General features: G+C 46.4%; 2 protein-coding genes across 2 annotated transcripts in view; one reads left to right on the top strand and one right to left on the bottom strand.

Moving 5' to 3' along the window:
* The window catches only part of LOC146179756 (ATP-binding cassette sub-family C member 3-like), a 109,163-nt gene that overhangs the window by 10,099 nt on the left and 71,227 nt on the right, over positions 1 to 27,837 (top strand). Inside the window, exons 5-11 of the mRNA XM_084579330.1 lie at positions 19 to 222; positions 1,597 to 1,743; positions 12,826 to 12,922; positions 17,240 to 17,442; positions 18,397 to 18,573; positions 24,439 to 24,606; positions 27,107 to 27,282. Coding sequence (XP_084435456.1) covers positions 19 to 222; positions 1,597 to 1,743; positions 12,826 to 12,922; positions 17,240 to 17,442; positions 18,397 to 18,573; positions 24,439 to 24,606; positions 27,107 to 27,282 — 1,172 coding nt within the window. The remainder of the gene's footprint in view (positions 1 to 18; positions 223 to 1,596; positions 1,744 to 12,825; positions 12,923 to 17,239; positions 17,443 to 18,396; positions 18,574 to 24,438; positions 24,607 to 27,106; positions 27,283 to 27,837) is intronic.
* LOC146179757 (uncharacterized) lies at positions 5,087 to 7,412 on the bottom strand. The gene has a single exon (XM_084579613.1). It carries the CDS (start codon positions 7,410 to 7,412, stop codon positions 5,781 to 5,783), a length of 1,632 nt encoding a protein of 543 aa, XP_084435739.1. The 3' UTR covers positions 5,087 to 5,780.

Here is a 27,837-nt window from a genome sequence, read left to right as displayed (position 1 = left end):
AACTTAAATACCTTACAGGTGCACGCAGTTCAGGCTCGTGACGAACGTCTCAAGGCCACCACGGACCTGATTTCCACAATTCGCGTGGTGAAGATGTACGCCTGGGAAGACGCTCTGCTGAAGAACGTGATGCGTTACAGGGACCTGGAGCTGAAGTGGATTCTACGTGCCAACATGCTGGATGCCGTCATGGACTGCATCTACTCTTCTACAAGCTCAGTGGTTTGTTTCAAGCGCAGTCGGCGACTAATACGTATTCGATCCACGGCTGCTAATTTTTACACATTTTCTTTGCACGCTCGAAAAAAATTGTCCTCGAAAGAGATGAGTGGCACCGTTATGTATATATACGAAAGAAATCAAACAGTAATTAGTAAAGAACGAAGACCGCGACGCTTTTTTGTAATGCTCGAAAAATAGCGTAATCCCATACCGTCAAATATTCTTCGTATTCACTAAAAAGGAGAAACAAAACAAGCACATCGCCTGGAATCCATAGCCATGACATTCGCTCAACACCTACTATTACCCACTAATGTGCAGCAGCCGTAGCTTTGTCTCCCTGTACTTTATTAGACATGTGTATTGGATATCTAATATTAAGAGCCCTCACACCGCCAGATAAGCAGTAATCCAAGGAATTTATAAAAAGCTGCTGGAGTGGAAGGCGCGCCCATCGAATGAAACCTCCATGGTGCCATCTTAAAAGGGACGGGGGCATAAAAGCGAGCCAAGAGCCGCAGAGCACGCCTTTGAGTGCACGGAGAAGTGGAGCTTGTCCAAGTGCGCCGCATATAACATGATCGGGCAAACATTGTTGGCTCATGCGTTGCTTACGGTTGTCCAAACCATGTAAAAGTGACACTAGGAGTCACATTTTACAAATTGTGCTCGTTATTGGTCATTCCGAACTGGCCATGCTCATTGCAATGAAAGGTGGATGAGAGGGATTCTGGAGGATGAGCAGTGCATCAGCGGAAAAGGGCAGTACGGGAGCTTGAAGGGAGAGTGGCAGAAGAGCTTACGTCGGGGTTAGGTTAGAGGTATTGCGCTGCAGCTAGCGGCAGATGATGCAAATAAGCCGCGATGTGTAACGATCGCGCCGAAGAGAACTGTGAATGCGCGCCGCTCCAGACGAGGTCTACGTGCGCAAAGGAGGTGTTAGCAGGTGTCTTGCCGGCGTCTACTTTAGAGTTATAGCCATCAAGACCATGAAAAGGAGTGGAAGTTTTGGTTTCGGTTTCGTTTTGTAGGGTCTATACGTCCCGAAGCGACTCATGCTATTAGTGACGCAGAAGTGAAGAGCGCCGGATCATTTCGACCACCTGGGGCACCTCAACTTGCATTGACATTGCACAGCACATGGGTGTATTACTTTCTGCCTAGAGGCCGGGATCAAAACTGCGTCCTTGAGATCAGCATGCGTTCGCGTTACGTTCAAGCATTCGAAGCTGTCAGTATGCGCTAAACAGCACACCTGTAATAGTGCGGCGGGGTCATCGATTGCTAGCAGTGTTAGGTCATTCCGGTTGAAAATCAAAATGAAAGAAAGGTGAATTTTGGTATAAATCAAACATTATTGTTGCTTCTTCACAGCTCATGATCGTCATGTTCTCAACTCTGTCCTTGCTGGCACCCGACGTAATGCTGACACCGGTGCTATCATTCTCTTGCGTGTCGCTACTCTACATGACGGACCTACCTATGAGCACCAGTGCGTCGGCACTCAGGTTAGCAAGCCAGGTAAGGCGTACCTTTTCAGGGCGGGTGTACAACGAAGGGAGGGGGGAGGGGGGTAGAAATAAAAAAGACGTATCTTTCTTTGCTTTGGTGCGTTGCTGCATTTGAAGCGCACGTTTTTGTCTATAAAATATCCCGAAATAGTGATGCTATGGCGGCTGAACCGCCTGCAGGAATGATGGCCTATTTAGGGTGGTTAGGGCGAAATGAAAATTAGGTGCGGGAGCACTGGTTTTTCACTTCGGTACCGTTTTCGTGTCGTATACATGCAAATTAGCACACAGTCGCAATCTTCTACACCGCATAAAAACAACCCCACATATAGAAGAAGTGTCGTTTTATGTATGTATGTATAACTTTATTAGGGAGCCGGCAAACGACGGGTTAACGCGTCGTGACGCTGGCCAAGCGTCTACCCGGGGTTAAGCCCTACTCTGCACTACCTCATTTGACCCGTTTGTGGTGGGTGTGAGGCTTGTGCTTTTCGAGCGCACCCCGGGCCTGCTGGACGGCCCATAGTTGCATGTCCTTGTCTGTATTCTGCACAGCATCTTGAAGTTCCGGCGGGTATGTCCTGGATGCAGCTTCTGTCGGGAACCTGGCACAGTCCCACATGATGTGCCATTGGTCCGCCGGACCCACTTGACATACACTGCACATATCACTCGTGTAGATGTCTGGGTGGAGGACGTGTAGCATTGCCGGGGCTAGGAGTGACCCGGTTTGCATTTGCCTTAGGATGACCGCCTCCTCCCGACTAAGTGCCGGGTGAGGCGGCGGCATTGTCCGTCGAGCTAGGCGGTAAAATTTTGTCACTTCCTCGTAACTGGTCATTCTGTCTTTTGTTTCGAACCACCATTCGGAACGGTCCTTCTCGGGGGCGCGGAAGGTAAGCGCTCGCGCCGCCGAATGGGCCGTCTCGTTGTGATTCGGTAAGGATGCACAATCTCCCGCGTGCGCCGGGAACCACTTGATGCGGATAGTGTTGCCGCGGTCTTGAAGCTGGAGCTTACTGATGATGGCGGCCGCCGGCGCGCACACTCGCCCCTTGGCAAAGTTGCGCACAGCGTTCCTCGAGTCGCTGAGCACGGTGCGACACTCGGCCTCCGAGATCGCCAGAGCGATGGCAACCTCCTCGGCGTCTGTGGCGTCCGTGCACCGCACGCTCGCTGCCGTTGTTTTGATGCCGGTAGCCGCCGCGACGGCCACTGCCACGAATCCTTCTCGCTTGTATTCCGCAGCGTCCACGAACCGGGCGTGCGGGTCCTGGGCGTGTTGCTCGACGAGGACTTTGGCCCGCGCCTGCCGCCGTTCTTGGTTGTACTCGGGGTGCATGTTTTTCGGGATGGGGTCCACGTGGATGTGGGCCCACGCCTCATCGCTGATATCGCACGATTGCCGACTGGGAGCTCGGGGATTGTAACCCAGGGACGTCAGTATGCTGCGGCCTGTCTTGGTGGTAGAGAGGCGCTCCATTTGCGCCGTGAGCTGCGCCTCGGCTATTTCTTCTAAGGTGTTATGGACGCCGAGCTGCAGGAGCCGAGCCGTACTCGTGGTCCCCATTAATCCCAGCGCCGTCTTGTAAACCCGTCTGATCAGCGTGTTTATCTTTGTCCGGTCAGCGGCCTGCCAGTTGAGGTAGGCCGCAACGTAGGCGATGTGACTGATCACGAACGACTGGACGAGGCGCAGAAGACTGTCTTCACGCATGCCTGCCCATCGTGTCGAGACTCGGTGTATGAGCCGGATAGCGTCCATTGCCTTGGTGGTGATCTTGTTGATGGTCTCGTCGTTGCGGCCGTTCTTGTTTAGTAGCAGGCCCAGGACCCTGATCTTGGGAACTTCGGGGATGCGCTGCCCCGATGCAGCCACGATCTTTATGTGATCGCACTCCCGAGGGGGAGCGCGTTTCCGTCCCCGTTGTAATGGTGTGAGGACGAACAGCTGGGATTTGGCGGGCGAGCACACTATAGCCTGTGCCGTTAAGGTGTTGCTCGATGGCAGTAACAGCCTCTTGGAGCTGCTGCTCAATGCTGGCGTCGGTGCCGCCTGCCGCCCACAGGGTAATGTCGTCGGCGTAGATCGTATGCCGGACGCCGGTCCCCTCTACTGCCCTCGCTACCCCGATCATGACAAGGTTGAAGAGCAACGGCGAGATGACTGAACCTTGCGGGGTACCCGTGCTTCCGAGCTTGTGTTCGGGGAACTTAAGGTCTCCGGCGTGCAGTCCCACCGTGCGGTTGGTCAAGAAGTCTTGGATGTAATTGTAGCTCGCTACCCCCATGTTGAGTCTCGATACTTGTGCTAATATGGCTGAGTGTTTGACTTTGTCGAATGCGCTTTGTAAATCAAGTCCCAGAATTACTTTGCTGTCTCGTGTCTTGTTGTCGATTATTTCTTGTTTAAGTTGTAGCATGGCATCTTGTGTGCTGAGTCTGCGCCTGAAGCCGATCATCGTATCCGGATATAGGTTTTCCTTTTCCAGGTACTCCTGCCATCGGTTGGAAAGCACGTGCTCAAGCACCTTGCCCACGCAGGACGTGAGCGAGATGGGACGCAAGTTGCCGATATCCGATGGCTTGCCCGGTTTCGGGATTAGGATTGTTCTTGCCGTTTTCCACTGTCGGGGGAGCTTGCCCGAACGCCAGCATTCGTTATAGTAGCGGGTTAGGGCCTCGATCGATGCATAGTCAAGGTTACGTAGCATCTTGTTGGTAATAAGATCGGGGCCGGCTGCTGAGCGGGCGTTGAGCTCGTGCAGCGCTGCCCGTACCTCTGACATGGTAATGTCTCGGTCGAGCCACGCGTTCGGCAGCCCCCGTATGGCGGGTGGGTTTCCGTTGGCGTGTGTGGCAGATACTTGGCTTCCAGGGCCTTGATAACGGAGTCTTTTCCTCGTTGTTGTGTGGCGGTGTGTATGAGGCAGGCCAGGCGATCGCGCTGGTGTGACTTGGTCTTAGTTTCGTTTAGGAGGTGCCGAAATAGATTCCATGTGCAACCACGATGTAGTTGCCCGTCAGCTCGGTTGCAGACTTCGTTCCACTGCTGACGGCACAGGACCTTGCAGTGATGTTGAATGGCCCTGTTTAAGTCGGCCACCTTCTTTCTCAATTTGCGATTCAGCCGTTGCCGCTTCCAGCGCGCCTGTATCGAACGTTTGGCCTCGATGAGATGGGCCAGACGACTGTCCATAGCTATGATGTCCTCGTCCGTTTCAATGGTCTTGGTGGCCGAGTGCACTGCATCGCGGAGCTCTGCCGACCAGGTTTCAATGTTTGTGATGTCTTGCGGTGTGGTCGGTCGTCCCTTACGGAAACCGTCCCAATCCGTCAATTTGTGTGTAATGGTGTTGCCCCGGAATTGATTGGGAATCGTAATTTCGAGGATGTAGTGGTCACTGCCCAGGTCAACGCCGGTGTTGCGCCATGTTACTTTGCCAGTGTGGTCGTTCTTGATGAATGTAAGGTCTGGTGTGGTGTCTCGTGCTACGGAATTGCCGATTCGGGTAGGATGATTGGGATCCGTAATCAGGGTGCAGTCGTGGTCCAGGGTATCCTGTAGTAGGTCCCGTCCCTTTGCCGTGTCTTTCACGTAACCCCACGCTCGATGGGAGGCGTTGAAGTCTCCTCCAATCAGCAAAGTGTTGCCTTTAGCTTGGGTGCTGGCTGTGTGTAGCAGGGTCTTGAATTTTTGTGTTTGGTGCTTGGGGTTACTGTATATGTTAGCTATGAACAGGCTGTTTTTCCGTTGTTTGCTTGGAATGATTTCGGTGAAGGTGTATTCCACCCTGCTGCGGCCGTGTCCGAGCTGATGTTCAATGAACGGGAGCCCTTTGCGGACGAATGTGCAGACGCCTCGTCCCTCCGCTGGGCTAACGTGAGCGCGATACCCAGCGAGGGTTGGGTTCGCCGTCACCGTTTCTTGCAGCAGAATGATGTCAGGTTTCTTGGTTACCGTGGCGATGTGTTGTTGCAGCACTGCTCTCTTGTTGTTGTAACTGTGGCAGTTCCACTGCCAGACCGTAAGGCCCGGTAGCGATCCTATTGTGGCTTGGGGCTGGGACATGGTTGTGATGGAGTTGAGGCTTGCGTCTGTTTTTGGAGATATGGGTGGTTTGCGAATTGCGCAGCAAAGATGGGGCTGCATACTATGGGCTTGAGGGTTTGTTCAATGAAGTCGAAGCGCTCCTGTATGGTTCCGTAGGACGTGGTGATTAGCTCCTCCAGCCGCGCCAGGCGTTGGTCCGTGACGGCAGCCGTGTCGGCATAGGTGCTGGTGAGCGCTTCAATTTTGGTTTCGAGCTGAGTTTCCAATTGGGTTAGGTCCTTATGTTGTCGTGATGAGGTGCGCGCTCGTTTCTTGGGGGTTGGGTCAGTGATTTTCTCCCCTTCGGGCTCGTCTTGCGATATGTCCATTGATTGTGTACCACCTTGATGGGATGGCGTGTCGGTGTTCTCGGGGATAACGGAGGGTGTAAGTGTCTCGGGTGACTGAGCTGGGCCAATGGTTGGCTGAAATCGCTGTGCTTGTAGTTCTTTCTTGACGTCGGCTAGCTCTTGGGTAAGCCGGCGCGTGGTTTCCAACAGAGTCGCGTTGGCGACACGGAGTTGTTCGAGTTCCTTGTAGTAGGGGCTGGTAGTCCATTCCTGCCAGCTGCTCTGTGTGCTTCGGCCAGTAGTGGCGCTGTTAGAGCTTGCGTTGCTGCTTTTAACTTCGCCCTTTGCTGCGTCCGCCCAACTGATTCTGTCACGGGAGCGCGAACGCTTAGCGTCGCGTTTGTTCCTGTGAGATGAGTCACGGTCACGCGACGCGCTGCGCGACGCCCTTCGGGATCCGTTACGGTAAGCACTGCGCGAGTGAGAGCGTCCGAGACGAGGAAACGCGCTTGAGTCGAGTGCATGCTTGTGATGTTCTTCGGCGTTACTGCGTTCGACTGCTTCCTTTTGCTGTTCTTCGGCGTTACGGCGTTCCCATCTCCGTCGCCGCACGACATATGGAATTTTGTATTTGGCTTTGCAGACGCGGTCCCCGGTGGGGTGTTGCTCACCGCAGAGCTTGCATTTGGGGACACATGTGTGGCCCTCTCTTGGATTAGAAGCACCGCATGCAAGGCACACACGTGCGTTTGGTGTAGGACACACGTCGCGCCTATGGCCGATTTTGCCGCATACCTTGCAAACTTCTATTTGCTTTTTGTAGAGACTGCATGGGTACAGCGTGGATCCGTATCGCACATACTTAGGAACCTTGATACCATTGAACACTACGATGACTGTCGTCGTATTTCCGATACGCTTCGCACCCGCGGCGAGGGGGTTGTACTTGGTTACGACCTGCTGCATTATTTCAGCTTCGCTGTCTTTGAGTGATATGCCCCTGATCACGCCCTTGACTGTGTCGTGGGCGGCCGTTCCATAAGCACTCACTTGGTACGTGTTGCCTTGCACATTAATAGCTTGAATTCGAGCATACTTTTCCGCCCGCTCTTCGCTCGGAGTGCTGATCACCATTATGTTCTGTTGCGCATTGGGACACGCTGTATCCTCAGCTCGATGTGGCACCTCAATTCCTGCTGCCACCATGATGGCAGTAGTGACGCATGCAGCTCCTGCCTTGTAAATATCGAGCCCTCCGCGGGGACGCACGACGATCTTAATTTCTTCGGCTGGCATGGGGGGCATGCGAGCCGCCCGAATAACTGCGGCCCTAACGCTCTTGATGAATTTAGGGTTTTTCTGCGAGCTCGGTGTATCAGGTTGAGAAGAGCTCAATGTATCAGGTTGAGAAGCAGACTCACTCGGCGTTCCTTGCAGGCGTGGTCGGCTCCTGTGCCCGCCGATGTGCAGCCATCCGGGCGAGCGTTGAAATTCCTCGGGGGTAATTTCTTCTCCTGCTACTTGTACGCTCATCGGGGAAATCTGGATGTTATGCACCGAAGTGGTGGCGGAATCCTCCATGTCGTGGCTGAAGTACGGCCGGCTAGGCCTAGCGAGTCCTGGGTTCGCTTCGGCCTAGCGTCTCCTCTTGGCGCTGAATCAGGAAGTCCGCTAATTCGAAAATGACGCACCTTTGATAAAAGTCAGGTATCGGATGATGGCGGATACCTTCACGAACACGGTGGTATTAAAAGCTTCTCGATCCAAACTAATTAGCACTGCGAAAGCGGGAATTAACGACGGAGCTAATATGAGCAGGTCTGTCCTCCATGACGATCGCAGCGCCCTCCAAGTGTCGTTTTAACCAGGCCACATTAAGATGCCGGCGTTGTCTAGGTGTAGCGCATTTGACTCAGTAAAGAAGGGTCCCCGTGGGTTCGAATCTCATCACAAAAGTGCTGCCCAATTTGGCAGATCTAGTTGATTCAGTATTGAAATGTGTTCTGGTAATTTTTCTCAAATTATCAACTAATCGTTGCCCGACCATGTAGCCACCTGGTCACTAGCATTTTTCTAGTAGCATAACTATAAAAATGACCTCACGCACAGCGTCGAAATGTGAAAGTGAGGGTCTTAAAGGTAAGCTGTCGCACTAGACCAGCAGTTAATATTGCCGCATTCCTAATCAATCTCGTAGCACCGTAATGCAGCCAGACTCCATTACCGGACGTTTTAGCTAGCCTTTGTCATGCTAGTCAACCCGGCGTTCTTCGTCTTCCTCTCTCGAGCCCCCGGCCACCTTGCCCACGTACGTTCGCTCATTAACCCCACATTCTGGGTGAACCTACTTTGGCTGTTCTGGCTGTTTGACGGTGACAATATGAACGGGAAGACTATGCGGCTTTCGCGTAAACTGTTAGTGCGCTTAAGGTAGATATGTGCAACACCAAGTCATCCTGTCCAACCGCTTTTCTCTGGCCTCAGTTTCTACTCACAGGCGTAAGGAAAGAACTGCAATGATACTGGTCATTGCAAAGTACGAGAATAACATTGCCGAGAATGGGCTCTCTGAAATTTTAGAGTTCAAATTTAGTAGGCAGCATTGCTTGAGAGAACAAACGTAAATCGTGGGGTTGCTTCGCGCAGCAATATAGTAGCGGAATGTCTTGTAATAGAGTGATATATAAATCACCAGAACACTTATGTACTAGACGAAGTAATCGAATTCAGTGTGAGTATGTTGCAGGCGCCCCCCCCCCCCCCCTCTAAAAAAAAAAGAAAACGTTGACCTCGGAATGGTGGAATATGCTACTGCGCTGATGCAATCCTATTCCTGCGTATGGCCGAATTCTTTAAAAGTGGTAAAATGAACCACACAATGTGGCCAAGAACCGATGTGGAATGTGCGCAGCACCTCAACTATGCACATGGCTGAAGAGGCATTCGATGCCAGTTTCCAAAGACAATATTTTTTTTTCTGCGAGAACGGTTGCTTAGAGATGTCAGCCAAATGAGGACCGGCCTGTAAGAGCCGTCGGATAAAGCCTAATTTTGTTTTTTGCTCCTAGCACAGCACTCTACCGCTCTGCTTTGGTGACATGCATTCTATACAGAATAGTATGTGTCACTCGAGCTGAATTCAAACGAAGAAGAGGGGCTAAGGTAGGCTGTACTGCTAGGCTAATAACAGAGGATTTGGGAAAGTAATCATTTAAACTAAAATTAAACGATCAAATCAAAATGATGTGCGCGTGTGCAGCCATTGCAGATTACTTTTTTCCGTTCTGCAATATTTATTTGCGCAAGTTGAAGAGCAATGAATCACGACAAGGACCAGTAGTCAGGAAAGAATTACTTTCTACCACAAAATAAAGTTTGAGGACAATCGAGGTCCACATTTCAGCTTACGAAGCGACGAGGTCAGTAACAAGGCATATCTAAGTGTAAGAAAGCTCCCGTTTGCATAACTGGGCTTAGCCGAGCCAGACCGCTGCCGTTTTTGTTTGTTTTTTTTTTGCCCATAACGCCGATGCCAGATTTTCTGGAGAGCAGGTTTTAACGCACTCGTGTTAATTATACCGAAAATTACTTATGCGAAGTATTTTGACGGAGAAAAAGATCCTTCCTTTCCCCTGTAAAAAGCTTTTATAACATCTTGCAGGATGCACAACTTTTAGTATTGATTTCATGACCCTTTAAATCATGCAAATTCTCGGTAGTCATGTTTTTGAATACCTTATGAGTCAATTTTATAATAACAAACCCCGACTTCATCAACTAAATGCAACTTTAGCGCGCTAGTATAATTATTTCGCTTAAGTTTGAGTAGCTTCTTTAATACCGGTGTTCGTGGTCCCGGACCTTACGCCGCAACAAGCGCGTACCAAATTTCTTATAATACGTTACGTTTCTGAATCACTTTTAGAAAAACCAATCCCAACTTTGTCAAGTAATTGCAACTTAGGCAGGCTGGTAAATCAGCTTGTTCATCTTTGCGTTGCTTGCGTAACGTAGCTGTTTTACATTAACTCAAGCATTTAAATCTGTTATTCTTTCACTGAGGTGCAAGTTAAGACCGTGAGGCCAGAGCTTGCTCAAGTGTGTTGTTCTCAAGCGCTATTGAGTTAGCTTCGCCGCACTTGAAAGCCGTGTGAAAGGCGCCGTCCATGGCGCTCGTTGCAATTCATGAAGCCGTCATTGTCGCCCGGCGCCAAATTGTCGGGTGTTAGCGAGGCCTTTTTGTTCACTTGCTAGGAGTGTGAAAGAAATTAAGGAGAAAGAAATGGGCTAGGCGGGCGAATCAAAGCTTTTGTAGCGTACTCTGCCACACCGGTGTATATACACACGAACGCGCCCACTGTAGGCACCGTCACCGTTGCTGCGTGCTATCTCGTTTGCTTCGGTTTTTAGGGCTTAATGTACAATCACGACTAAGGCTATGAGGGACACCGTAGTGGAGGGCTCTGACAATCTCGACCAACCGGAGTTATTTAACGCGCACTGAAATCGCACAGAACACCGGCGCCTTGTTTTTTTTTTTCTTTCGTCCCGTCGAAAGCAGCCGCCGTGGTCGGTATCAAGCCTCCATCCTTGTGTTCAGCAGCCGAGCGTCGGAAGCCCCGAGTCACCACAGCGGGGCTGCCGCGTCCTGAGACACCTTTCGCACTTAGTTTCTGACTCCATGTTTGACACTGAGTGAAAGTTGTCTAGTTGCTTGTTCATCTCGGTGGAAGCCACCGGTGAGACCACCGTTGGGGCTGCTGCCCGCTGGTAGCGAGACGCCTCGCTTCCGCCCCCGAACCTGACAGACTGGGAAAGCACCCTGGTGGCATGAGCAGTCTCAACGCTGAGTTCTGAACAAGTTGGCATAAGCGCTTGCTTTATCCTTATATTCTTTCTGTGTTCGCGTTTATGCGCTCTTTTTAGATTCGTGAACATTCTAACCTAGTTTCCACTTGGCTGCACATGGCCTGCACAAGTTTGCCGCGAAACCTGCATTCCCTTTTCTAACTTTGCTTTATTTGGTTCTCCGCGGCCTACATACACGAGCTGGGCGGCTTTTTTATAGCGTGAGCTCTACTAGTTGAGTTTCTCATTGTAATATTTTCCAAAATCAAAGGCCTTATGAGTCGTAGATTTAAGATGGCAATCCAGCGTGGCCTTCGCATTGCAACAACGCATATGCACCACTAAACTACACGACAACTGCATAAATTCAGACCTGTACTTTTGATTAGCTATTTGTAACCGAATTATATTTGTCGCTTGGCCACCCGATTGGCGAAGAAGGTATACGGTGGTGATATCAAACGATTCGGCTGTTCACGGGGCACAAAACTGCCAGTTGAGTCGGAGTCTACTCATCGCGCTGTGTTCTCAACGGCAACCTTTGCTCTCCCAAGCATCGAACGCGCTGAACTTTCGCAGGACGTTCCGGATTGTGTCAAACGATTCGTCGTCTTGTGATGAGCACATTACGGTGTAGATTTGACTCGCAGCGTTTATTTCGGATACAAAGACTATACCTTATTTAACGAAGGTGGATGTAAGCCGTATGATTCTGTAATATGTAAAGTTGGTATGCCAGATTACAGCAGAATCTATTCACTACATGGCGCTACTTGCATTCCAACAGATGACGTTGTGTGGGTATATCGAGTCATGATGAACAAAACTCTTTACAACGTTGCTAAAATTATGCAACCAGGAAAAAAAAACAAAGAATATTTCTAGAGCAAGCAGAGACTTCTATTCTCGATAATCGATCGCTGCCTCAGTGTCAGATGATTTGCTTTGCTAGTGAGTCATCTAGTGGTAGCACACAAGATGTGCAGCGATGCTTGTTCTCCTTAGTCTCAGAGAAGCCGAAATCTTTAACCGACGCAGTTAAAAGCGGAGAGTGACGACCGTGAATAAAATGAGAGAAGTGAAGCGTGATCCTCGGTCTGAAGACTCAGAGCTCCTGTGGTTACCTCACAGCATCACGTGGAGTGGACTAGCGCTGACTGGTCGATGTGTTGCGGGATAGTAATATATCACGTGACGTGGTGGATGCACCGGAAGGTGGCGGTCAGACTTCGAAAAAAATTGTCAGTCATTGGCATTGCTTTTCTGGCTGAAGCCTCACATTGCAGTGCGGAGCACAACGCCGTGGATTAGGGGGGGGGGGGGGGGAGGAAACGCGGTGGTTGGAGTCAGTGAAGGGTGAGTGGAGAGAAAGAGACAGTGAAAGGGAGAGACGGCCAATTAAGTCTCAGTTGGTAGCAGGAGGAACGAGGAAGAGAAAAGGAGTTGAGAACTTAGTCTAGGGAGAGAGGGAGAGAGCAAGCGCAAGTGATATGCGGTGGCCGCATTGATACAGCGATGCAGTGCCCGCTCTTCGGACTTCATTTGATTTTGCTTGACGTTTCACGTCTGGTTACGTACACTGTCACGTACTGACGTAGCGGGCTGTAAAAAGGTAATGCTAATGCGCATAATCCGCATTAATCTCACTGATCATCTGGGAAAGAAAGAGCCCCTTAATTAAAGCTTAAGTCTCCTGTCAAGAAGCGAAAGAGCGTGCGTATATGAAATGTTCACTACGGCCGGCCACCTCATTAACATGCTGAAAACGTAAATTGATGAAACTGTTCTTTTTTTTTTTTACTGAATACAGCAGGGTGTCTTGATTCGCTGGCTGACAGTATTTTTCGGTTGTTAATTTCAGACTTCTCTGGCCCTTAGGAGAATTGCTGACTTCTGTACTGGAGGGGAGCAACCGCAAAACAAGAATGACTTGGATAAATATGATTCAACGAAGAAAGGTATTTCCGAGCAACTACGCCCCATTGCATGCCAACTGGTGACTGATTAGATAATGTAAGAGAACGCCACAACCTAAGCCAAATCGGAGCCTTCATGGATTGTATAACAATGTCAATTTTACACCAACACGGAGGCACCAGGAAGATTTATTTTCGGCTGGAAATGATGACTTTTCCGAAATGCCGTACAATGTTTTGAAAGCAAAATGGAGATTGTGCCCGCTATTAAAAACGCTGCAAGATTAAATGACTAGGCGAATGAAGACCATTATGTAAAGCTCAAGATCTCCAATCTCGACTTTATCGCAGGTGCAATGATGACCATGCCTTAAGCCTTTAGCGAGTACAGCGGGCTTGTCATGACTTGCCAAGGGTCTTTTACTGAACAATATGAATTCCAACAGGCTTATGTTTGTCTTAGCGTAATAATAGCGAGGCAGAAATGCAGCGCGACACAAAAATCACCTGAAGGTATTCAAGAAGAAAACAATGGCGGGGGTTCAGGCATGGTACCCAGGAAAGATGGCGGAACGATGACAACACAAAGCGGCATATATAATTCTGTATATATATAATATATATATATTTCTGTATATAATATATACGTCTCCGCAATCTGTTATTCTAGGTTGAAACGTGGTTGCAACCTAACCATATGAGCGAAAGCTCTGTTGAGTAAGCATAGTTTTGCACTGTTTAGCAAAATTGTGCACGGCTTCATAGTTTCAGTCAGTTAGGGGACGCTGAAGCTTCACCGTCAGAGCGGATGCCATAGCTCTTTTAACATCATCTTTTCATTCCGCGATTAATTTATATATGCAGTTGAAAAGGGTAGCAACACTTAGACACTCATTGAATACGTCGGCAATAAATGTGTGTCTACAAAGTGCTTACCTTCTTCAACTCTCTAATGCGGAAGCCAACGGAAACTATATCGTAGCATACGTATATGTATATGCATACATACATACATACATACATACATACATACATACATACATACATACATACATACATACATACATACATACATACATACATACATACATACATACATACATACATACATACATACATACATACATACATACATACATACATACATACATACATACATACATACAAGCATGCATGCATGCATGCATGCATGCATGCATACATACATACATACATACATACATACATACATACATACATACATACATACATACATACATACATACATACATACATACATACATACATACATACATACATACATACATACATACATACATACATACATACATACATACATACATACCGGCCGCGGCGGCAGCTTTTCAATGGAGGTGAAAAGCAAGGCGCCCGTGTGCTGTGCGATGTCAGTGCACGTTAAAGAACCCCAGGTGGTCGAAATTTCCGGAGTCCTCCACTACGGCGTCTCTCATAGCCTGAGCCGCTTTGGGACGTTAAACCCCACAACCCAACCCAACATACATACATACATACATACATACATACATACATACATACATACATACATACATACATACATACATACATACATACATACATACATACATACATGCATGCATGCATGCATGCATGCATACATACATACATACATACATACATACATACATACATACATACATACATACATACATACATACATACATACATACATACATACATACATACATACATACATACATACATACATATTGACGTTTCGGCCGGGGACCGACCTTCGTCTGAAGATCTTTCGTATATATATATATATATATATATATATATATAAATATATATATATATATATATATATATATATATATATATATATATATATATATATATATATAAGCATGAAATTAAAAAAAAACCGTTTTGGTAATTGACGTACATTAACACTACTAATTTAGGGAGAAATATACTTAAACACAACGTAGAAGTAAAAAACGCCCCTCTGATTAGAAACAAAGCCCCGACCTTTGAAGATGGCGTCCGATGCTGTGAGATCAGTGGTAGCACCTTCTTAATTTTCCGACAGCTGAACGCATCTTAGGGCGGCAGTGTGGTAGACGTGTAAATGAATCCATTCCACACAGTTGGATGCTGGTGAGGACGAAGTACAATGCACAGCGCAAGAGGGGCAGGGAAACTCGTCGCAAGATCACAAATAAAAAAAAGGCGGCGATAACATAACCAACACAATTACAAATAATTATTTGAGCGTCAACATCAACTTTACAAAGCCTGTGATGATACAGTTGCGGTATTAGAAAGCCTTCAAACGGTTCAAAAAGGCAAGCAGCCCGTTTTTAAAGCAGTAAAGCAGTGGACAACATGTTACAAAACAAGCGAAATCTATTATGCGTATAGCGACGACTCTATATATGTATGAGAGTGCATTTAATAATAGGACTAATATTGAGGGTGCAGTATTGCTTGAACAATTGTGCATAGACTATGATATGGGGTAGTTGGACGGCTCAGTAGAAGAATTAAGAGTCTGTGGCAGTACGTACTTCAACAATTGGCGGCCATTGTACGGGTGTAGGGAAACTTCCAGCATTGAGAGTATATATTCGTTTCTCACGGTAAATGTGTGATTCCGAATCCTCTTCGACAGATATGTTTTTCTGAAAAGGTTAAAGGTCGATCCCGCCTAATACATCCCTGCTTCCCTAAATAAGCCATGACGTAGTGATTTCTCAGTGAGATTACAAGCCTAACTTGTGGGATCTGGAGATATAATGGCCATTATGAGGGATTGCTGTACGGGAAAACAGTACGTTCATATGTGCAGCTTCCAAGAATTTATTCAGAATTTCTGCAAATGGCAACAATGCATGCATAATGAGAGAATTCACATGTAGTGACTCCTTGGAGAGAGGTGGCAAGAACAATGTACCGGGCCGAATAGCTAGATACATTTAAGACACTATTAGAAATGGGAATTTTGAGCGCTAAATGGCGAGACGTTTTTATTGGAGAAATTTTTTTCTCTCAAGAACGCAGTAGCTAAAACGTGGAATCCGATAAAAGATTCTGAGTGCAGCGCCTCTTTTACTGGTATACTCAATATTGTCATTTGAACCACTTACTCAGACGGGTACATATGTGCGCTAATATAAAGAGATGAAAAACTTGTAAACTTACATCATCACAGGTGGGTAATGTCCTGCTGTTGCAGTGATTCTGGCTGTGGAAATGAAAAATGCATAATTATCCATCATTGTTTATCTCTCAAAAAACGGCCAACACTTGTTTTGGCGTTCAAAGGCAAATCTGGCGATGTCGGCGTGAGACGAAGGACATAAGAAGAATGCGATATCAGTATAAAAATCGTCCCCTATGGGCTCTTGTGCGTGCGGCTTCTCCAATGCTGGCTTGCACCACTTGGAAAGGGTGAAGCCCATTGTTTGGTAAGATCACATTTGGCAGCATATCGCTCTCATGGGTGATACAAATGCGCAGCATTTTCCTTGGGCAGCTGCGACGCACATATTCTGCTGGCTGTGAGCCTATTCGCTTCGTAGAAAGGCGCTAAGTATTTATGTCTGTGAAGGCAAATGTTTAAAAGCCCATTGCCACTAAAACGGCCGCCATTAGCGTTGATATGTGGAGCCTCAGTACACAGGAGGCGAAGTAGAGACACCCGGACTAGTATGGAAAGAGAACCCCTGGTGAAGGCAAGTGGGAGGGGAAACTGTGACCGTGGGTGGGAGTCGAACAGTTGCGAAAGGAAGACCGCAGTTACCCAGTCGACGAGTGCGTACCTCACATTCCCTTGTACGAGGTGTCACACCGCGACTGCTAGATTTAATTATAAGAGTGGAGAGAGGTTAGATACTGTCATATGGTTTCTAATCGACTGCATCACGCCAGCCGCTCGCACGCCCGAAGAAGGTCCGCTGAGGAGACGCTAATGCCGAAGCATTTCACGCCTGTATAAATATAATTGATTAGGGATTTACTTAAGCGCGAGAACCACTGTTAACACTGCACCTCCTGTGGTCTTGAGGCACTGCGAATTTGATCGTGACCCAAAAGACGTCGTAGTGGAGGGCTTGGAAAATTCAGACCTCTTGCAGTTCTTTAACGTTCACTGATTAATTGGTTAAGGGGGGGGGGGGGGGGTTAGAAGCTGCTTCGGCAGCACTTAACTCACCTTTGCCAAGGATGGGCACGTGCCGATCCGAGTTTGTCAAAGCTTCAGCGCAGGCGTGAGACTGGTATAGGTAGCTATGCTTAACAGAGTTTACACTCGAATAATTAGGTTTTACTGGGATGAACATCCGGATATTTTTTTCATGCGCTTTGCGCTTTCAGGTGCCGTAACAATAAAAAAAGGCTACTTCTCATGGGCCCTATCATCTGGAAAGAAATCTGAAGTCCAACTAACAGACATTAACCTAGAGATACAGCCCAAGTCCCTTGTTGGTATCGTGGGCTTTGTTGGAAGCGGCAAGTCATCGCTGCTGGCTGCTATGCTGGGAGACATGGACGTTATCGGAGGACAAGTTAGTATATCTGTGAGTACAGCTGGAGTCTATATTTGCGATCGGTTTATTTTTCTACTAGCTCACCCTTAAAACACAATGTGCAAAACTAAGCTGCACGAGATAGAAGTATTCCATAAGTCGTTTAGATCAGAATTCAGCGTGTTAGTAAGCCTGTTATGCTTACTTAAAAATGGACAGGATAGTTTATTTTCATATTTTTAATGGGTCTAAACATACTAAAACGCAGGGAAAGGACACCAAATTCAAAATTCGAGTACTTTTGTAGGCATGTCTGCATAAAAATGCTCTCACTTCCATACTGTGCATACTGCAGAATGGCGTGTGACATGACGACCGATAGTCAGAGGTGTAATTCTACCTAAATCTCTGCACTTTTCATTTACCTCGCTTTTGGTTTTCCTATAGTTACCAAGATGGATTACCGACACGAATTAAACAGCAATTTGTCATTATATATTCGATTTTAGCTTCTACTTAGAACTTCACTGGGAAGGATTATGACGTTTTGAACAAGCTGCTGAACGCATCTTGTTTTATTGACATAGATGTGCTCATGGATTGCACGCAATATAGCGAAGTTACCCGTTGCGATATCGATGCCTCCGCACATTTTTGTTATGAGGAAAAGCTTGACAAGGAAATTATAAAACAACAATCAATGGGCTGAGCTAGCTCCCCTTGCCAAGTCTTCCCTGCTGATGTACAGCTTACAACGTGAAGAAATATGATGCAGTCCTATTTGGAATACGATGAGGGGTATGTCGCAGTGACGCTGTTTCGTAATACATGTGTCCCGGTGAGAGGCCGCAGGCTTATCTTATCGCGTTTCCACATGCATTGCTCAAGTTGTGATCTGCACCACAAGATGGCGCTCCTAATGTTATCTGAATCTCTGCTATAGAAGTGGGTGGGGGGGGGGGAGAGAAGCTGTAGCCATTTCATTTTTTTTTGTTTTTTTTCCAGGGACGTGTAGCTTTAGCCCCGCAGCTCCCAATCGTGCATAATATGACGATAAGAGACAATATTCTTTACGGTAAACCGATGGATCCTGCTTTCTACGAGCTCGTTATACGCTGCTGTCAACTCGTGGACGACATGAAAAAGCTTAAGTATGGTGATATGACTGAAGTTGGTGAAAAGGTACGATTACATTTTTTTTTATCACGAATACTTTTGCGAGTGGCTACCAATTTGGTTGTCCTCACTGCATACTGCTGTTTCCATCCGCACATTGCTGTATTCAAAATGCTGCAGTCAAGTCTGTTTCAATTACGACGATCAACGAATGAACAGCATCAAAAAAGCTTACGTGAGCTGTTGTCCTTTACTTTTGTGTTTACAGTGTCCATGCGCATGACGCAACGCAAAAAGACGACATAAGAAGCTATCCCGTAAGGAATAGTTTCAAGCTCTTGCAAAACCACGTGATTGCGAGAGCTTTTGAAGTTAGGCGACGTAGTTAGAAATCGACTGGCATTTGTGCTGTCGTCGCTCTAAAAAGCTTGCCCGCTCGTTGATGACCGAAGGAATCGGAGACAGGTAACTAAATACCTGACGGACGGTATTCTGCAGTACCTCGAAGCTGTTAAGAGAACACAACCATGGTCTACCAACAATTTCTGAAGACTGTAGAATCTACGACCTACAATACTCAGAAATGCGGGCACCTTGTAACCTTGAGGAGCCTGGTTTACGATCGAGGATGATGCTGAACTTCCTTTGCATTGCTGCACTATCGCTAGCGGAGGCATCGAACGGTTCTATCGAGACCAGTAGGTCAGATGACAGCTTCGAAACTGCACCTGGCTGCGATAGACTCGCTTTGAGTTATCCCTCGTTGCACAGGCAGCGTTCTTCAATATGCCGAATTCAATCAGTGGTAGATGCTGACTGGGGCGACCGCTTCTCTATGGTGGCGAAAAGCAAGACGCCCATGTGCTGTCCGTTGTCAGTGAACGTTAAAGAGCCCCAGGTGGCGGAAATTGCCGGAGAGATCCAGTATGGCCTCTCATAGCCCGAGTCTCTTTAGGACGTCGCACCCTATAAGCCTAAACCTAAACGCAAACGAAATAGAGGCTGAAATCTGGGAACACTTGCGCACTTGTCGAGTTGCTATGCTTCGTTATTCCTTCCTCGTTGCCCTTTGTTGCGTGTCCGACGACCATGACAAGAGACAAGTTCCTGAGTAAAAATGTTTGTCATGGGTTGATGGCTCGAATGAAACAGCGGAGTCTAACCAAGCGATGCTCAGTTTTTGACCCTTCAATGTGTACGCTCACTTTTCACGTTTCCTTACGAGTGGCGCGCACAAACACCATAGTTAATATGCAAGGCTATATATGAAATTGCCGCCCATTACGTAATATGAAATCGTAACATTACCAGCACTATCGCCGAGTGCGGAAGGCAGTTGTTGACACAAATTTTGAGCAACAATTTGGGGCCTAATATGGGAATTACGTTTGTTCGATGTCGCGTAAAAATATTGCTATGTGCTTTCACGAAACTCATACACACGGTATAGTGCGGCAGAACGAAGTATAGACAAAAACATGAAAAACCTGTTTTCTCACTAGTGCATGCAAAGTGCTTAAACAAATAATGCTCTAGCAGTCTGATCCTTGTGCCCGAAAAAAACAAATCGCTAAATTTTAGCCTTGACGCTTACATTGCATCCGCGTCGCATCGCATAAGTGTTGCTTACATTGATTAAATACAGTACGGTCTACTGTTAAAGGGAACATGAGGCCATGTTGTTGCCGCGCTTTACAAAACACTCCCGAGAGAGCCAGCGACAAACGATCGTACAAGATGCATGCGCAGTAAGCACCGTAGACTGCTCTTGCCGAATATGCACTTGGTGCCGTTCATTCTTGCCAGTAGTCTGCGGCAGCGTTTTGCAAAGTGTTTAGGCCACGCGATCTCATGTTTCCTGAGGGAAAAAGCAGGCAGATCGCTGTTCTCTTCAACGCGCCATGGCGTCTTTGGACGCCATGGCAGCACATCGGAGCAAAGTAGCGTGGACACGGAAGGACTCAGAAGTGGTGCTTTGCGTGACTTCTTGTTTCAGTTTGATGCTCAGACGGCTCAGGCATAATGATGCCATGGAAAAGAGCGGCCAAGAGCTGGCGTGTTCATGTCAAGATTGGACGATCCTGTAAATACACGACCGTGCTTCTAAGCTAAGAGACGCGGGCTGTCGGCTCCTTGTGATAGTAGCATGTTCCGAAAGAGTGCTTCCGATAACTAAATCAGTAATAGGGCAGGTGCTTGAGAAAAGCGAATGTTAAAACGTTCAAGAGACTGGCTTTACTCACTGACAGTAACCTGATGACGCAGCTACAAATTTCTGAGCGGTTGTCCCTAACTACTGTCGGATCGACCTTGTCGAAACTTGCAGCAGATCTGCGCCACCGCATATGCACTTACACTTCGATAATAATTAAAGTTAGGAATCAAAGTCTCCATGTATTCAATCCCTAAGCCTAGGCAACTGCTGCCGCCATCATTTTGAGTCATTATCAATGTCCTGTTGGAATTTTAGAAGAGGAGAAGCATCCGTTCCTACACAAGCCATAAGTACAATGCTGACATAGTCACTCTTACAGAAAGCGAGATAATACTTGCAGCAGAGTGCGATGGAGGCGACAGCCGAACTTAAGAAAGTGAGCAGGAGATGGCTGTATTTGGACGCAAGGTTGATGCCAGATTACATAAAACTAGTTGCCTTGCGAATAAAAGGCTATTGCGGAGCATAATATGATAGTCAGACAGGTGGTTGTTTAGGGCGTATTTATTTACTGCGTTAAGTGGCCGAATAAATCTTCATTCCTCACTCTCAAAAAGGCACACGGAAGTGTACAAAAGTGCTGCAAAAAAATCCTGCCATCTACAAAGTCAAGGATCAGACTGCATGAGAGTTATTGAAGCGTATTGCATATATAAAGGGGATCACACAAGCATGAGGAAATAGTTATTATCGCTAAGAAGCCGAAGTTTAGCAGCCTTGAGAACATGCATTTATAAATGCAGTGTTATAAAGTTGAATAGTGCATTTATTTCTTTCTTTTGTATTTTTGTTGGCACGAATAGTTAAGATTTTGTGCCTGCTTAATACACAGTTAACTGTCTGAGCTGGCGTCGTTTATATTGTCGTTTTGACATTCGTGTTTGTGAGTTGTTTTTAATTGGTTTCCTTATTTATTATAGAGTATTGCTTAGAATTATTGATCAATAGGTTCAAATAAATACTGCCAATACATCGACGTCGCTTCAGCATTCTCTGGCGACCAGGGCGTAACTCAATTGAATGTGCGTTTTCTTTATTTACATGGGCATATAAGGAGAGATGGGTGCGTGATATTGATGCCGGCTACTGCTTCTGAGAATAATACGGGGCCACTGCACAGATGTTATTCAGCTTGGCAAAGCAACGCAACTGCAACACAGAGTGCACAACTTAGTACACACTTCAGAAGATAAAAAAAAAAAATGAGCGGTCATATTCAATGAGCACAATCGTAAACAACACAAAACCAAGCACCTATAACGGGGACACGAGCGCTGGAATAAGATACCAAAATGGACGAGAACTCGTGAACACAAGAATGACTTTAACACAGGCAGAAGGATATGAATAGTTATGATCTACAAATAATATTAGGAATGGTAAGCAGGGAAGAAAAATATTAGTAACACTGACGAGATAACGATCAGGGGAAGTAGTAGTTCTAACACTAAGTAATTTAATTGAAGTATTAGCTGGTACTTCCCAAGGAAGCGGCTGTCATTAAGTATAATGATGTCATGGAGTATCATGAACTCCTGTTTCTGCAGGGCACATGTGAGCCACAACCTAACAGCTTTTTGAAGGCAGAGCAGCATTTTTTCTATAGCGTTCATGTCTCTCTTGAATCATGTTCTGTGATTACCGTGCTGTGGGCAATCCTATAGCAGCTAATGTATATCCTCATCTTCACGGCCACACACACATTGTAGAGCTGTCCTCGTGGCCCATGTTGTGTACATAGTGTTTCGTCAAGGTCGTTCTCAAAAGCAAGCGTTGAGCTACAGTGTTTCAGAATTTATAGTGGAGGAAAATATCAAACGTAACATGAAATTGATCAAGTAAAATTTTTGAACATGTATATGCTCACTTATATGCTTAGAGGAAGTATTCAGAGACGTCGAATGGGAGCAGTTAGGAATAAGGGTAGATGGAGAATACCTCAGTAATCTGCGATTTGCTGATGACATTGCCTTGCTAAGCAACTCGGGGGATGAACTGCAAATAATGATTGATGACCTAGGCAGGAAAAGTAGAAAGGTAAGCTTGAAAATCAATATGCAAAAGACTAAGGTAAAGGTAATGTTCAACAGCCTCGGGAAGGAACAGCAGTTTACATTTGGTAGCTAAGTACTGGAAGTAGTAGGCGAATATGTCTACTTAGGACAGGTATTAACCGCAGATCCGGACCATGAAAAGGAAATAACAAGAAGAATAAGATTGGGACGGAAGCGCATTTGGCAAGCACCCGCAGATTATGACTAGCAGCTTACCGGTATCGCTCAAGAGGAAAATATACAACAGTTGCATCTTACCTGTACTCACCTACGGGGCTGAAACGTGGAGGCGAACCAAGAGAGTTCTACTTAAGTTGAGGACAACCCAGAGGGCTATGGAACGAAAAATAGTAGGGATAACATTAAGAGACAGGAAGCGTGTAGAGTGGGTCAGAGAAATAACTCAAGTTACCGACATTCTAGTGGAAATTAAGAAGAAGAAATGGACATGGGCAGGGCATGTAGTACGAAGAGAGAATTACCGATGGTCGCTTAGGGTAACAAACTGGATTCCAAGGGAAGGAAATCGTAGCAGGAGGCGGTAGAAAGTTAGGTGGGCGGATGAGATTAAGAAGTTCGCAGGGGTCAAGTGAATGCAGCTAGCACAGTACCGGGTTAAGTGGAGAAATATGAGAGAGGCCTTCGCCCTGCAGTGGGTATAGTCAGGCTGCTGCTGCTGCTGATGATGATGACGCTCATTTAAACTACAACTTTGGCTCATTTCAATGCGCATGTCAAACGCTGCATAATGGACACTTCGAGAACGGAGTGCCAGAAGAGGAGATATTTGTGTATGCTTGCCTAGTCGAGGCACCCGCCTATGATTTTCCGGGAATAAATCAATGCTCAGGTATCCGCTGAAATACTTCAGTGTACTGCTTTTTGGCAACTGTTACAAAACTTATGTGCTTCATATACCAGCTTATCATTTAAAGCGGTTGAGCTTGCGCCAGTTAAGGATTTCAGGGCGGGCTGGTACTCGCTGAAGGTCCCCCACACATACGTGGGTCAGGAATCGATGATACAATTGGAGGGCCAAAGAAATATTTCAACTCTAAGAACGTTTATCAGTTTAAATGACCATTTCTCATCCAGCTGTGGAATCATAAACGCGATAGAGCAAATAAGTGTTGAAGCTCATGAGGGGTCAGTATATACATTCATGTAACCACGATACCGCATTCAGTTCAGTTCAGTTCAGGCGTTCAGTCGTGTCCGACTCTTCGTGACCCTATGGACCATGTCACGCCATGCTTTCCGGTCTCTCACTATCTTCTTAACATCACATAGCTTCATCTGCAATGCCTCGAGAATGCCATCTAACCATCGCGTTCGCTGCCAACCCCTTCTCCGGCGACCCTCAACCTTTCCCAACATCAAATCTTTCTCCAGCGACTCCTCTCTTCTCATCAGATGACCAAAGTAGTTGAGCTTTAACTTTAGAATTTGACCCTAAAATGAGCAGTCAACGATACCGCATAGAATGAGCTAACTGTTGAGCCACAAACACGATACGGCCACGCGTTTTCTCTATCCTTTTAACACAGAATCCAAACACTGGGATAAAGAGATGTTATGGTCTTTTTTTAAATTCACAACTTTGTAAACGGCAGGTAGGTATGCGTGTGCTTACGGTAGTCTTACCTCTGCACGTACCGCCAGGGCACTAACCTGAGCGGTGGCCAGAAGCAGCGCATCTCCATCGCCCGTGCTGTGTACAGCCGGAGCGACGTCTACCTCCTAGATGACCCCCTCAGCGCCTTGGACCCAGTAGTGGCCAGCCGTGTTTTCAGGGACGTCTTTGGGAAACAAGGACTCCTGCGCCACAAGGTGGGTGTTCGTGGCGTGTCCAGTGTGTCCATCTGATGCTGTTTCTATTCTTGTCTAGGATACGCCGACAGTTTTGAAGCGTCAATTTTGCACACAAATGTGATATTATGCATTTTATGATTTGTTCTACCTTAACACTATTCTATTTTTGTGAAGAAGAGTTAATCTTTTTCTGCGTTCCAGACGAAACACATTACGTGGTTATAACTACACACTGTTTGCACGTGTGGAAATTTCCTCTCAAACCTAATTTTGTCGAATGGAATTTTTCGTATTATGATAAAGCATTACTTTTTCATAAAAAGACTTGGGAATCTATGCCTGCTTGCTAGATGGCCACAAAAATCCCAACGTTAACAAAAAAAAAGATAGCGTGATGTCACCAGTAGGACGCATGATGCACAAAGCAATCCGAGCAACTACGATGAACCACGTGATGCACTATGACCAATGCGCGACTGAGGCCACAGCAAAAAAAAAAATTGATATGGATCAAATCCTTAGATGCCCTAAATATATCGTCATCAAAAGCATTAATTCATTTATAAATTATTTACTTTTGCGAAACTTTCTACAAACATTCGTACACTGATATGGCTGCGGAGTCGCATTTATGGTACGGCATTGCACTCCACCAGACAGGGTGTAACTCAAGAAGATAAATTACATAATGACAGGTTCAGCTGTCCCCCTTAGGTATGATCCCAGTGTCGCGCAGTGACAGAAGGTAATCTTTCGTTGGCACACTGAAAGACGTCTCAAAAGAATACTGCATTATTTCAATGCTTGTAAATGTGTTCAACAGTCTGAACATAATTACAAAATAAGCAGTTCTTGCCCACGGTACAAATATTTCATTTTGGCTAGGCGATGTTGTGGCCGTAGTTCATCAAACTCTCCTCACATAGGCAATTTCTGAGAGTGTATAAGAATTGTGACGGAACCGCTGGTCTTTACGCCATCCTGTAGTACCATCTGATTTGCTGTTGAATATAGCATGCACGCATTTATGCCGTATGCTACCAGCAGATGGCAGTCAATTTGGAAGCGACTCGCTATATCGAATCGAACCGACTACGTATGTACAGGGGTAGTCAAAAGTTCTCAGGCCGCAGGTTTTGCTTCTGCTAGGGATATTCTGGCACGTGAGATCCCATTAAAGATATATCAGTTATTTAGGAGGTTAGAATAATGCTTCTTCTACACTCCATAGGTATTTTTGAGATTTGGGGCCGTCGCAGCTGCCTGATTATACTGCCCAGAAAGAGACCCTGTGGCCTGGGAACCTTTGACTGCCCCTGTACTTCTCATTGCAAGCGTTTCTAAACTTTTATATCGAAATTTCGATGCAGCTATTCGTCATATATCATTCCGGATAGTGTCATACCAGTTCTCGTCGCATATAACATGCATTTGCTCATAAAGGTGGAGGCCGTTTGGCTATCATGATTCAAACACACAATATTCATGCCTTAAACACCTGCCTTCAAAGCGAGTTTTCAACAATTACGCACCCACGGAAAGCGAGATGTATGGTAGCCCACGAGGAGAGAAATTGAATGATGGCATTATTGATTATGTAATTGAGTTATCGATAGTCGTCTGGGGAGAATAATATTGCTTTTGGTTTGTTTAAACTAATCTTCTCCGCCATCCGCTGCGACAGTGACTGCGATTTAAATTTTCCATGCCTTTATGGGCATGATGACTTCAAAAGCAGCAGTAAATAATACGGACATTTGCAAATTTTCTGATGCATGATTTGATGCCACGATTTAAGTAACATACAGAAGGAAATCCAACGGTCAAAGCACGGAGCCCCTGAGGGACAGAATGACAGAATGACCGATTGTGGTAGAATAAATCTGGTTGTTCGTTTCGCGGATGAAATTGTTTCACTGGGTCAGGGGGACAAGTTGTATTAATTTTTTAGATGACAAAGACATACAGGCTGACAGTGAAACATTCAGATTTTTTTTTTACCGATATGTCCAAAAATTGAATCATCACCTTATTATCAGCCCGCCTATAGTACAGCGGGCAAATACATCTTTCATAATCCTTCAATTAACCAGGTCCTGTGCTAGTGGCATATTGAAGCTGCAAGCTGAAGGTGACAATGATGATGGCTTCTCCTAAAGGTTTAACTTTAAGCCTTACCTAGCTTTGCTTATCTTGATTTCGTCCCTGGAAGACCAGTTTAAGCGTTCTTCCTTTATGGATCGCCGTAACTCGCTTGTCAATAAAAGATTAATGTAGTAATGCCCTGACCGGTGAAACATGTTTCGCGAAATTTTAATGATTTATAAGGAATGCCCTCGCCCTCCGTACTCCTAAGCATTGCACATTGAAATTTTATGGTGCGGTCCTTAAAAGTGTTTCTGTGCTCTTCGCTAAAGAAGGTCATCCTTGTTGAATGTGTTTGCAGTGCGTGTGTTGTAGCTATTGTTTCACGACATCTCAGCTTGAGGATGTACGCCATCACCCGCATCTGTTTCAGACTCGCATTATGGTGTGCAACCAAGGTCGCTATTTGTACCACATGGACAAACTTGTCCTGGTGAATGACAAGCGTATCAGGGTGTACGATAGATTGGAAGACCTCCTCAGGGACCCAGAATCGCCCAATAATTTTCACGAAGTTCTGGAGCGGCGAGACTCCTTGAATAAAACCGGGTAAGAGTCTTGTTTTTAAGTCCTCATGCCCTGCTTTCAGGAGGGAACGCTGAAAATGTAGGAAAATATTGCTTCTCTGTAAACGTTGCGGGAATGTTCGATAAAAGGCCCACATGAGCATCTATTCAACCTAGGCTGCTGTATGGTTTCTAAAACAAATTGTTTCCCTCTATTTTCTTTCCATTACGCCAAATACTGCTTTTCTTGTGTCCTGTGGTTTTATAATTTCGCTGACATCAATCACGGAAACCACGCTTCAATTCAATAATTTTCCGCGAGAAGTGTCACACCTCATCGCGAGATTCCACAGGATACCGCGAGATTGTGACGTCATCAACTCGCGACGTCATCACCCATAACCGGATGTGAAGTCATGGCCGGATGTGATGTCACATCCGGTCACAACTTCACATCACGTTGCCTTCATCACGCGATTCATACGTATACAAAACTGATACAGCCAGGCGTTCGATCCAGGCGTTCGTGCTGCGCCTTTCATTAGCCACTTCCTCGAATGCCGCACTCACAGCATACAGAAGCAGACGCAGTAAAGCA

This window comes from Amblyomma maculatum, chromosome 9, assembly GCF_055883805.1.
Source record: "Amblyomma maculatum isolate TAMU_Amacu chromosome 9, ASM5588380v1, whole genome shotgun sequence".
Taxonomy (NCBI): domain Eukaryota; kingdom Metazoa; phylum Arthropoda; class Arachnida; order Ixodida; family Ixodidae; genus Amblyomma; species Amblyomma maculatum.
The sequence above is the reverse complement of the archived record's forward strand: the minus strand, read 5'-3'. Positions and strand labels throughout refer to the sequence as shown.

Bases quoted from the DNA above. Each gene is read 5' to 3' on its own strand.
- LOC146179757 (XM_084579613.1), bottom strand. From the start codon at position 7,412: ATGCCAGCCGAAGAAATTAAGATCGTCGTGCGTCCCCGCGGAGGGCTC.